Raw genomic sequence first — 13,576 nt, 5'->3', positions numbered from 1 at the left:
GAAAAATCGGTTGAAACCGTTCCCAACGACTAGTTCCTTTTCTCTGCTCCTCACTTGCTCACACACGCGCCTCTTGCACAAGTGTTGACACACACGGCTTTAGCAACGCATCAACCCAGCCCAGTTTCACCGAGCTCACTTGACCAGTCCAGCAGCTTGTGATTTGCTTGGACATAGAACCAACACACTAACTCACTTCACTCCCATTCTATTATAAAACCAATATAAAAAAAGTGGACCCCATATTTCACTAACTTTTTTAAACCACTATTCTTTACATTTCTTAAAACCTGTGCCCACATCAAATGTGACTCTTATTGTGGGATGAAGGGAGTAGTCAGAGGATAACCAGCAGAAACTAGATATACTTATGTTGGTTATCATTCATTTTTGTAAAATTCAATACTAAAGGTCAACGGCATAGATTGGTATTCCTTGGCTTGAATATGCAAGATGTGACTTTTGCATGGATGAAAATAAGATGATAGAGCACATCTTGTTCAATTGTAGATCTCTAGTAGTCTTTGATACTACTATTGTGATAATTGGAATTTATTCATATGATCACGATGACATGTTTCCTCCTTTGGTGTGAAATCCAAATTCTGAAAATTTGACAAGAAATTGTTGATTTCCATGTTTTAAGTCATTTCATGGATAAAATGAAACATTTGAAAAAATAAAAGGGACAATCCAAAGACCTTGAGCCCAGTTGGGAGCTGGAAAAGAAGAGATTGATTTAGTGTTTTAGTTTGTGGATTAGAGTACGGTACCCGAATATCCCATTATGTGTTGATTGATTGGACAAGAAGATTTGAAAACCATAGCAATTGCTAATTGAGTACATGATTCCGACTTGATTACTCAATCTTCGTTCGAGTAAAGAGAGAATAAATATTAGAGAGAAAGATGGAGTAAAGTGCGAAAGAGAATAAACTTTTTTGCCAAAAAAATAAAATAGCCCAACTACCTTGGGACAGTTCAAAAAAGAATACACTCATCATCGTGACGAGTAAATTAACAAATATTTAGTCTCCCGAGACAGGTTTTTTCAGTCAATGGCGATGATGAGGAAGCCGAGAGAGACATACATAAGCAAGACGGGGTAGAGCGCGAGAGCTTTCCTCTGTGGGTTGACAGCGGTGCTGATGAATGGATATGCAGCCCATGAGCTCCACGCCAGTGCGACGCTAGCCACGACCACCTTCGCTATCACCGGGGGCCTCAGCATGCAGATGAATGCCCCTACGTCAAGAGGGGCGATGCAGTAACCTAGAAGGCTCAGGCTCTGAAAGAATATTATATGCCCCCCCTAAATCAACACCACGCCAATTTTATCACTCTAGCTCTACCTACTTCAAATCTACTAATAACATAACCATATATGTGTAGAGAGAGAGAGAGATTACCAGAAGCAAAACGTTGATGGTGAGAATCACAGCTCCGGCAGCAAGCATTGCGAATGCCACCGCAAACACTTGAGACTGCAAAATATATTTGAAGAAATTACTAATTCAATTCATGGGTTGACAACTATTATCTTAAATTGATAACCGTCAATTATGTCAACAACTTACATTATAGATGTCAACACAAAAACATTTATATGTCAACTAAATATAACTGACGTACTACGTAGATCTCTGTTGACATGTATGTCAACAACATTTAGTTGTCATACAAATGTGTAAGTTGTTGACATAATTGACATATATTAAGCTCAATTTATAAATTTTAGGCGAAAAGAATTGGGGCACCTTCTGAACTGGGGAAGACCAGGAGAGCATGAGGCCGAGGAAGATGATGAAGAAAAAGGGCCCCCACAGATCCCAATCCCTGAGCGCCTTACCTGGATCCTCTCGATTAGGGTTTGGAAACACAACCAGCTTCAAATTGTTGGCGATCCGCCGCAAATCTCGCTTGATCGTCTCCACCACGGGCTCTGTCAGTGTGTCTGCGCCGCGCGGCGGAGGGGAGATGGAGGAGGGCAGCGGCGGCGACGGGGGGATCACGGCGATGGGATAGGATTGGATCAGGTCTTCGATGTCGTCGGATTGCGAGCTCAGAGGCAATGCTAATGGAGATGGAGGAGCCTCGTTCTGGGACATCGTCTCCGATGCCTTTGATTTTATTTTCTTATTCTCTGTTTTTTGATTGATGAAAAAATAATCTGACCGAGTACACGCTTGTAAACTAAATTTAGTGATGCAAACATCTTTTCTTGTGTTCGTAAAATCGATGAATTTTTAAGGCATATGTCTATTGATTTTACGCATTAGGTTTTTTCGTCACTGCCATGCAAGATAACCAATATATTAATGACAAAAAAATAAATCTAACTACTATATTAAAGTAAGACTTGCATTTTACTTATTTTTTCCATTTTTCTTTTCCTCACGTGTCTTAAAATTTGACAAAGTCAAGATGTGACTTAACAATCATTGTGGACCATACTGATAAATTTATGTTTTGATACATAAAATGAGATTCATAATGCAGCAAAAACATTAACCAAGCTGCTGGAAGTTGCCTAGACGGTGGGAGAGGCAATGGCAAAGCTCATTAACGTAATTGATTTATGAAAATTGATTTTAAATATAAAATTATTTTTGCATACAAAATTAATTTTTGTATTCATCCGAAGAGGCGGTCAACCTCAACCGGCCGAATTGGTTTTTCGGAACAGTCAATTAACCACTGATTTTAGTTCAAATAGTTTTTTAACCATAACTGGTTTCAGTTGTAATAACAGCTTCGACCCATAACAGAAGGTAAATATTCAACGGGAGTGTTTTACTCTTACCAATGGAAGGAGAACAAGAAATTAAAATCCCAGAAAGAATATTTGCTTATTGCCTTGCTGGCCAATTATACAATATATACTATCAAATTTCATGAAACGAATTCCTTCAAAATTATCATCACCATTCTAATGTTTGCCAAACAACAGGTACTGTTTCCCACACCAGGTCAATAAAATTTTAAAGGGCCTCAAGCTCAATGCCTCTTCGGTCGAACATCAAAATAACGCAGCTCCAACAGTTAAAAGTTAAGATGAGATGGTTCATCTGAACTTTAGAAGTTATTCAGCATTGCACTTTAGAAAACCCTCCATTGGAAGAACAAACTTAGCCTTGCCGGCTTGCCCAATTTCTTACCCGAATAGAAGTAAATACTTTCATCATTCTAAATCTGATCTCTTCATCAAGAAAGCCTTAATATGTATAAAATTTAAAAATACAAAAGCAAAGAAAATTGAAAAGAAAACCAAATGAATACACTAATTGCCTCTGATTTATGCATAATAAAACCACCTTAAGTCCTTAGCACCAAAAATATGAAATCTGAGTACCTTCCCAGACTTGTGATCAGGAACATTAAAGCTAACTGCTGCTCTTGTCCCAGGCACTACATCATAAGTCACTTTGGTAGAAACCTGCAAGTACATGTAGTGCGGAATATAGTTTAAAATATACTCCGTAAATATACTATGCTAAATAGTAAATTCTCCACTACATATTATCAACCAAAAAATTGCTTAAATTGTAGTCAGGCAGAAATATTGTATATATTTCTTCTTACACTAGAGTATGTATCAACTTTAACATCAACAATAGTTTTTCCACTACTGTACTGTGTGCTTATATCACCAACAAAGATTTGACCCTTCTTTATTCCAGTAGCTGTAAATCCCTGTCGGAGAAGGAATAATAGTTAATACTGTTTAGCAGTTCATAGGACTTTGCATTATAAGAATCTTCATGCAAAAGGCCCAAACAAAATACAAGTCAGAAAAAAATGTCCCCCCCCCCCTCCCCCCTATACAGCTAAACTTTCTAGCGGGCTTTGTATACTTGGAGCACAGTTTTCATGTGAAGTCAGTATAAGGAATCATGCAATCGGAAAACATGTCCCAATGACTGTTGTTCATAAAAGAAGAGAATTGTTTAAATTTCCAATTGATATCACCCCATCAAAACAAAAAGCCAAAGATGCAAGGGAATCATGTCAAATAATTGCTTTCACTGCCATGTGTATCATAGTAAGTGCAAATAAGCTTTGAATGGATGGGAAGGGTATGATAAGGCAATAAGCCATTGGTATAGCAAGGGAGAATTTCTGATCATAATTGTAATCTTTAGTCAAGAGATCTGTACACAAAAATAAGCATATTAAGTAAGACTGCATGGCGAAGGCATTAGCGAATGAAGATATAAGAGCAATTAATTAATGACATGTTAAATCTCCAACTAATTTATATGGATATTAGCATCTTCAACCTCTTTTTCACCAAATGACGGTGCTTAACGAACTGGAGTAAAATTTCTTCAGGCAGAGTATATTGCAGAACAGATATGTCAGGATTGTCGGCATTGGCGTACGAGTTTGATATTGTCCGCTTTGGGTCAAAACACCTTCCAACATGGACATGATTATATATACCTTCCGACTTCCCTCAGATTTCCAATGTGGGATAGGTGAGACCACATCGAGACACATTATGGGCCCGACTCGGACTTGTCAGGATCGTTTGTACTCAACAAACCTCCCCTCAAACCGAGACCACATCGAGACACATTACGGGCCCGACTCAGACTTGTCAGGATCGTCGGCCCCACTCGAACATGGGTCTCTCAGACCATCGTTTGTACTCAACAAACCTCTCCTCAACCCGAGATCACATCGAGACACATTACGGGCCCGACTCAGACTTGTCAGGATCGTCGGCCCCACTCGAACATAGGTCTCTCAGACCAGACCCAACGCGCTCTGATACCACTTGTCAGGATTGTCGGCGTATTAGTTTGATATTGTCCGCATTGGGTCAAACCCGCACGGATTTGTTTTTGAGTCACTCCCCAAAAGGCCACAAACTGATTAGGGGTTGGACATGATTATATACACTTTCCAACTTCCCTCAGACTCCCGATGTGAGATGGAGTTTGTACTTAACAAGATATTAACGAACAAATTAGACATTACCAAGATCACATATTTGTCTCAAAATAACTATGCAAATAATAAGACATATTCAGGAACTCGTTATCCAGGAGTACATTATTGAGATTAGGAATTTTTACTATAGATACCAAATTTATCCCTGCATGACATGGAATCATATTATAAACAGATGCTTCAGAACTTTTTTTGTATTCACGTATTCACATATAGGAAAATCATACAAAACGAAACACTAAAAAAATGAAAATGCAATACACCTCTTGCCCGCTTGCCAATTTCTGAAAAGGGAGCTGGACCGTTGCCCATTGCCTCCAACTCACACAAAAACCAAATGTTCAGCTGCAATTCTGCAAAACATTGAATACAACACCACAGTTACTCTTTTACGAACGCGTATTCCTGCCATATATGCACATCAATGCTCAACAAATAGAGCAACAGAATCAAAAAAAAGTCGAGAGGATCAACAACAAGTGCGCTATATATCAGATATCGCATCTGAATTACTTGTAAAAACGAAAAATGGAAAGAAACGAAAAGCGACATTTCAGATTTTCCGATTTCAAGACGAAAAAGGATAGAATTCAGCAGCGCGGAGAAACGGATTAATAAACACTGAAGAATCACGGATAAAATCAAGAGCTCAAGGAGAAAGATTCTCACAGAGGAAGACCACGATCGCCGACTAGCAGCGACCAGAGGCGACGATGCCGATTAGAGTGAGAGGGAGAGCCAAGGGTTTTAGGAAGACTTAAAAACCAGGTCAGAAATTGAAAAAAAAAAACTGATAGAGTTACTCGGCTGTGATCTTTAGACAGCCTGACTTGTTCATTTATTGGGCGGTTACGGTATTTTATGCAACAGACAAAGTAATGTTAATAAGTTTAATGCTTATTGGGCTTGAGTTTGGACCTTTTGTTATCTTTTTTCAGCGATGAGTAGTCCAATATTTCTCAGGTGTTCCTTCCGGATAAAAAATAGTATTCCTATAACATAGTTAGTCGTATTTATTTTTAGTTCTTTTAAAATATTTAGTTATTATTTTTGGTAATTTTTTTTTCTTATACTTTACTTTCTATCACTAATTTAATCTTTAAATATTATTTTTAAAATTTCATATCTAAAAAAAAATGTCTCAATTAACTTAAAACATATGAAGTATTTTACTACCTAGATAAGCTTTAGCTACATATTACGAAATGTTGTAATGTTTGTCCATAATTTTTCTTAGCTTGGTAAACTAACCAACATTGGTATAAGTATAACAATAAAAGAATCTAACAGTAAGTTCAACATTATGTTGCTATGTACAGAGACAAGAGGTGTCGGTAAATTGTTGTTTCTTAATTTATGTGGAAAACATTAAGCATATGATATTAATTATGCATTGGTTTAACTAATCCCACATTGATCCTAATATTTTAGTCAATGATAATTAATATCTGATGGTGCTAGGATTATTATTGCACTAAATCGTGTGCTGTCGTAAAATCATTATGATAATATACTCAAGAGGAATTCGTAAAAGCACACTGACAATTTTTGACACGACAAAGATCCGAACGAAAATAATGGGTTTGGGTCAAGCCTTATTGGGTTCATGTCCTTATCGAGTTGATCCATCAAGAACCCGATAATTTCATGTGGGTTCGGGTTGGAAGCGGATAACCCATTAAAAAATAATGTTATTATTCTTGTTTTTTTTTATTTTTTTTTAAAAAAAATTATACTTTACTTTTATTCTCTAATTCTTTAATTTTTGCAAATCATGATTAAATAGTGTAAAATGGAGTTTTATTGTGTAAATCAAGTTTAATCGTGTAATATCTGGTTTTAAATGTGTAATATTGGGTTCGGATTTTATCATGTTGTTATCGTATCGTGTCAACCCATATTATATCGTATCTATAACAAGTTCGTGTCGGGTGTCAAGTGCAAGTCGTATTCGGGTTTGAAGGTAGTAGGTCGGATTCGCATTCGGGTTGGCAGTTTCTTAAATAGATCCGATTCGGATTAGACCTTATTGGGTTGAGTTGTTATCAGGTTGACCAAATAACGACCCAACCTACACGATTTGCCAACCTTACATAAAAAGGTTTTTAATTCTCGGCTGACTGAAATTAGTTTCATGAATAATAAATAAGAACATCGAACTGGACCACTCCTGGCACATGATGTTAATTAATTAAGAGTCGGCATCAAACTTAAAATAATAAATAAACATTTAAATATGGTTAGATTTCATTTTTGGTCCCCTACATTTGCCCTAAAAAACTTTTTAGTCATATACATTAAGAGTGTGACGTTTTGGTCGTCTCAAACAATATGTTTTGGTCCAGTTTTAACTTTTTTCATTAAAACTAATGGTCAAAAGTGTTTGACCAACTTAATAACTTATAGATTAAACTTCTCTCAGGACATAGACTAGATTTACATAATTGTTATTTCGTTCGAGTTATCTTAAAGAATATTATTTCAATTCCGATGTCGGACTTCGAAAGTTTTTCTTTCCATTTTGCAAACAGCAGATGCTCGTTTCTCATAATGGATTATATTATGGAAATGTCTCTCTAGAGAATGGATTATATATACTTGGATGCAAAGGAAATATTCTCAATGTGTTGTTAAGTCAAGATTAGTAATATGTTGTTATGTCAAGATTAGAAATATAATCATAGGATTGTATTAAAATGATAACATACCATTAATGAAGACCTTTAGATTTAGGAGCAGATTCAATCTTAGCCTGCCACGTGGCAGGCTTGCTTGCTTATGTATCGTAGATTGCTTGATTATCTCTAATTTTGTAACGCAGATTGCTTGGAAACATATGCCGAGTTGCTTGCCTATGTATAACAAATTGCTTGCTTTGATTGTCATTTTAATTATAGTGTCCCCATAGTGCTCTGATTTTGTATCGCAGATTGCTTGGAACCATTTACCGAGTTGTTTGACTATATATCATAGATTGCATGCTATGTTGTTGTCAAATTATCACTTTAAAACTGATGTCACGCTAATGCACCCCTATAATCATAACCTTAATTATGCAGCCAAATAAGCACTAAGTGATGGGCCTTGAGCATTAATTATTTAACCACAAAACATTGGGCCTTATAATTTATGTGCGATATATTATAGTATTGAAAATGTTAAATTATAGTGCTACTTATTTAAATACTAGTACATCGAGTTGTTAAAATGCATATAATATTTCAATCCTAAACTAAGACCAATCATACACCATTAGATCTTAAAATAAGTTGATGAAATTAAAACTTACGGATTTTAATAAATACTAGTAGTAGAAAAATATCAATAAAAAGGTAAAATCGTCAATCTGTTATAATATTATAATTTTCGTGATTTTTCTGATATCAACATAGGATATTAAAAGTATCAACACAATAATATAGATATTTCAACATATGTGCACGAAAAGTTCAACACAATTTTATTGGTATTGTACACGCATTGTTTTGAAACTTTTTGATGCATTTATTGATATAAAAACTGTTTATCAACATATACGAAAATTGAAATAAAAATTATAAATTTCATCATCCAATCATCGCGGAACATATGCAATTGATATCTTGTTAGAATCCTTATAAAATTACCTTTAATTTGATACTCCATGCATCCCATAAATGATGTCACACTTTCCTTTTTTGGTTTGTCCCACAAAAGATGTCACATTTCCATTTTTGAAAAAGTTCTCTCTCACGTGAATATAAAATTATATTTTCTCTCTCCCTTTAGGGCTCGTTTGGTTACACTGACAGGGTTATATGAGATAGTCTCCTCACATTGATTTTACATGATAGTGTGGTAAGATATGTATCTCACTTTGATGTTTGGTTGTACCGACAACAACCCCATGATAGCTTATATTATGTTTGGTTTGGACTGCAGAAACTGCTGATACAAAAATATATGGACAAATTTGTCCTTCTAAGATTATTGTAGTGACATTTTTATCCTTGCAAACCCTATTTCTAATTTTGGCACAGCAGAATCGTCCGCCTGCTGTCTATTGATTTCGCGCTTCTCTCCAACATTCCACTTCGCCAATTGCAGCTACTGTGTCGGGCAAGATTGACAGCCATCCGCCGTTTCGTCGTGACCTACTCAGGTACGTCTTGTGTTGTTCTCCTTCCCTCGGCCCTCCTTCCCGAAGGTTCATATAAAATGTGGCTGTGCCTCTTTCGATTTCGTCGCAGAAACGCTGTTAAATGTTTCATATAAAATTAGGTTGTTTCTCTTTTTGGTATCGTGGCACATTTGTGAAACATCGATGTACTTGTTGTCGACTTTCCTTCATTTTGGTGTGATAGTTTGTTCAACAATTGTATTGAATTGTGTTTGTTGGGGGTTTAAGCGGGCGTAATCGGGAAATTAGCTCATTGCATACTTGTTATACATAATCTATTTCACAATCTGCGTTAAGTTTGTTTGGAGCTTCCTGATTTATTTATGATTCAAGTTCTTATTCACAATTAGCTCATCGCATAGTTGCTATACATAGTACATAGATCGTTTTCTTCTGTATTCATTGCCGTATTCGTTTTCGTCCTAATTCATTCTTTGGTGCAATATTAGTCCCCCTTCAAGGAGCCTTCCACTTGTGTAAAATGGCATCCCAACAGATGGGAGGTAGTGATGATGAAGGTATCCCCATACCAGAGGGTACGATTACATTACATGAGTGGCATATGTTTTTTGTTGTTGTGCTGACTATGAGTTGCAGGTAGCAATGAGTTGGGTAGGAAAAGACCATAAAATCGGACAGGTCGAGGCGCGTTTGGTCCGTGCACGAGGAGGAGATCCTCATGGCAACATTGAAGGATTTGACAGCGAATGGATGGAGGTGCGATAATGGATATCGAGCTGGGTATTTAACTCGTATCAAAGAGGCGATCAAGCGTGAATTCCCAAATACTGATATCTGCCCTCACCCCACATCTATTCGAAGATGACTACTTGGAAGCGAAACTATGGCTCCCTCAAGATGATGCTTAATCATAGTGGTATTGGCTTTAATTCGGATGGTCAGTACAAGATAGAATGTGACGATGAGCAATGGGCACAATTCGTTAAGGTTGGTGCTAGTTTAGTTTACATAATAATGCATCTCTGATTAGGTTGAAAATGTGTCATGTTGATTGAATGTAATTGTTTGTCAAGAGGCAGTTGATAAATATGTTTATAATAGTTGTGACGATTACTTTGTGCAGAAAGACTCAAATGCAAGGTACATGGGGAACAAGGCTTGGCCTCAAATAGAAGACTGGAAAGAAGTATTTGGTAATGATCATGCTGAGGGTGTGAAGGTTGTAGATCTAGGAGATGCAGTTCAAAAAATCTTTGGAAATAAAGTTGACATTCCCGATGAGGCTGGTACATCCCATCCCATGACCTTTGAGGAGCTATTCCCCGACGAAGCCTTCCCCCCTGGTGTTCTCCCAGAGATGATAGACGAGAGCCAGTCCACTACTGAGGGAGCTGCGGCTGGGGCTGGTTCGAACTCAGGAGCTGGGGCTGGTTCAGGATCCGGTGCTGGGGTTGGGGCAGGTTCTGGGTCAGGGGCTGTTACTGGCGCTGGCTCGGGTTTAGGGGCTGTTGCTGGCTCGGGGTCAGGGGCACGTGCTGCTAATGTGGCAGCTCCAAAGGTGCGGAAGAAAGTTGTTGGAAAAAGGAAGATGGATGATAAGATTGATGGAGTCCTTTCACTGATGAGTCAGATCCACACTGACACAAATGATCGCTTGAAAGAAATTTCAACTAGGATTGGTTATGACTTTGATCTTAGTACTAAGCGGACTAAAGTTTTTGATCAACTGAAAGACATCCCTGGCCTCACTTTGAAACAACAATTCTATATATCAAAGAAAATAGTGAAGGAGCCGGAGCTTCTGGATCTCTTTCGGGGATTGCCAGTGATTGCTCGGGGGGCCTTTGTCTTTGACCTACTGGAGATTGATGGGATGCTTTAGTCGAAGAAGGCATGGAGGTTTCGTACGGGGTATTGTATTTTGGATAACTACATGGGAGTTTTTTTGTCAATGATACTATTGTAGAGTTGTCAAAGCATTTACACATGGTGATGATATATGTTTGACCACAACTCTGTTCTTTTGTAGCATTTTTTGTATCTATTAAAACCATTCGAACCTTATGTATTAGGTGAATGTGTATGATATACTCTAACCTCCCAAACTTTTATTGGCAACCAATCATTTATAATACTCTGCCCAGTATCAGTGGGTTCATTTTCATGCGCACTCTCCTATTCCTATGCATTACTATGTTTTCCCCCTTTCTTTCCAATCAGTAGGTTTACTTTGTCTGAGGTATGCTAAACAATGGAGTCTTTATTTATACTAGAGTGAAAAAAGAAGCAAAATAAAACAATTTTTGGTAAAAAAAGTGACCTTCCTGACAAAACACCCGACCGGGTGTTTTCCATAAAACATTTCACCCGCCCGGGTGAAGTCCCTGGACAAAAAAATGATTTCTCGGCAAAAACACCCGGCCGGGTGTTTTTGGCTTTGTAAAACACCCGCCCACGTGTTTCTGTCTGCATTGCGCGACTTTCTAAAAATGATTATAACTTCCTCATCCGGGCTCCGATTGAGGCATGCAAGATACCCATGCGAAGCTCTTTTGACGATGAAGACAATGGTGGTCTGAGGAGTGCATTTGGATTTTATCTTTATAGTGAAATTCTAATTTGAATCAGACATCTGAAGCTTCAAACTTACTAATTACCATTACATAGACTAATACATTGCTAAAACTACATGTCGTGACATAACCTGTGCTTTAAAACATCATCTAACCCACTTGATGCATCATCCATGGACAAAATATTTTTAAAATTCCTTCATATACTAGCAAATACGAAAGTGCACAACAACCAAAACACTATGAGCCTCGACATGCACACAACATCATGAACCTACGGGGCTGGTTTACGTGAAGTCGGGAACGGACTCCATGATGCGCACGATGAAGCTTTGGGTGACGCGAGGACATCCTTGTTCACGGGGCTATAGCGATTAGGAGGCTTGTAAGACGTCGTTCCATCGAAGCATGGAGCTCCAACATCAAACAGCTTGCGGCGTAATCGTGTGGAAGGGCCGGACATCGGTGAGTTAACTTCATCTGAATCGGCAGGGGATTGATACATACAGACACGAACTGGTGCGTTGGGTTCCACGGTCTCGGTTAGCACGATGACCTCAGTGGTGTCGGCAGGGGATTTAATAATGATAGTTTTAGATTTTTGGATGATAAAATGATACTTTTGCATCATAAAATGATACTTTGAGGGGATAAAATGATAGTTTCAAATGATAAAATGATACTTTTATTTAATAATGATAGTTTTAGATTTTTAGATGATAAAATGATACTTTTGCATCATAAAATGATACTTTGAGGGGATAAAATGATAGTTTCAAATGATAAAATGATACTTTTGTTTAATAATGATAGTTTTAGATTTTTGGATGATAAAATGATACTTTTGCATCATAAAATGATACTTTGAGGGGATAAAATGATAGTTTCAAATGATAAAATGATACTTTTGTTTAATAATGATAGTTTTAGATTTTTGGATGATAAAATGATACTTTTACATCATAAAATGATACTTTGAGGGGATAAAATGATAGTTTTCAAATGATAAAATGATACTTTTGTTTAATAATGATAGTTTTAGATTTTGGATGATAAAATGATACTTTTGCATCATAAAATGATACTTTGAGGGGGATAAAATGATAGTTTCAAATGATAAAAGGATACTTTTGTTTAATAATGATAGTTTTAGATTTTTGGATGATAAAATGATACTTGTGCATCATAAAATGATACTTGAGGGGATAAAATGATAGTTTCAAATGATAAAATTGATATTTTTGTTTAATAATGATAGTTTTAGATTTTGGATGATAAAATGATACTTTTGCATCATAAAATGATACTTTGAGGGGATAAAATGATAGTTTCAAATGATAAAATGATACTTTTATTTAATAATGATAGTTTTAGATTTTTGGATGATAAAATGATACTTTTGTCATCATAAAATGATACTTTGAGGGGATAAAATGATAGTTTCAAATGATAAAAGGATACTTTTGTTTAATAATGATAGTTTTAGATTTTTGGATGATAAAATGATACTTTTGCATCATAAAATGATACTTTGAGGGGATAAAATGATAGTTTCAAATGATAAAATGATACTTTTAGTTAATAATGATAGTTTTAGATTTTTGGATGATAAATGATACTTTTGCATCATAAAATGATACTTTGAGGGGATAAAATGATAGTTTCAAATGATAAGATGATACTTTTGTTTAATAATGATAGTTTTAGATTTTTGGATGATAAAATGATACTTTTGCATCATAAAATGATACTTTGAGGGGATAAAATGATAGTTTCAAATGATAAAAGGATACTTTTGTTTAATAATGATAGTTTTAGATTTTTGGATGATAAAATGATACTTTTGCATCATAAAATGATACTTTGAGGGGATAAAATGATAGTTTCAAATGATAAAATGATACTTTGTTTAATAATGATAGTTTTA

At 36.3% G+C, this 13,576-nt stretch overlaps 2 protein-coding genes across 2 annotated transcripts; both read right to left on the bottom strand.

The window, feature by feature from the left end:
• Nucleotides 1-928: 928 nt before the first annotated feature.
• Nucleotides 929-2,108, bottom strand: LOC121804881 (protein YIP4a-like). The gene is made up of 3 exons (XM_042204584.1): nt 1,758-2,108; nt 1,410-1,484; nt 929-1,312 (listed from the first exon to the last, which is right to left on the bottom strand). Exons 1-3 carry the CDS (start codon nt 2,106-2,108, stop codon nt 1,052-1,054), a joined length of 687 nt encoding a protein of 228 aa, XP_042060518.1. The 3' UTR covers nt 929-1,051.
• A 716-nt stretch (nt 2,109-2,824) lies between these two features.
• LOC121803914 (mitochondrial outer membrane protein porin 4-like) lies at nt 2,825-5,460 on the bottom strand. The gene is made up of 4 exons (XM_042203488.1): nt 5,342-5,460; nt 5,220-5,271; nt 3,583-3,693; nt 2,825-3,436 (listed from the first exon to the last, which is right to left on the bottom strand). The coding sequence occupies exons 1-4, from the start codon at nt 5,458-5,460 to the stop codon at nt 3,296-3,298; spliced, it is 423 nt and encodes a 140-aa protein (XP_042059422.1). The 3' UTR covers nt 2,825-3,295.
• Between the last annotated feature and the right edge of the window lie 8,116 nt (nt 5,461-13,576).

The sequence above is a fragment of the Salvia splendens genome, chromosome 5 (assembly GCF_004379255.2).
Source record: "Salvia splendens isolate huo1 chromosome 5, SspV2, whole genome shotgun sequence".
NCBI classification, from domain to species: domain Eukaryota; kingdom Viridiplantae; phylum Streptophyta; class Magnoliopsida; order Lamiales; family Lamiaceae; genus Salvia; species Salvia splendens.
Note: the sequence above shows the minus strand (reverse complement) of the source record. Positions and strands in the feature narration are given on the sequence as shown.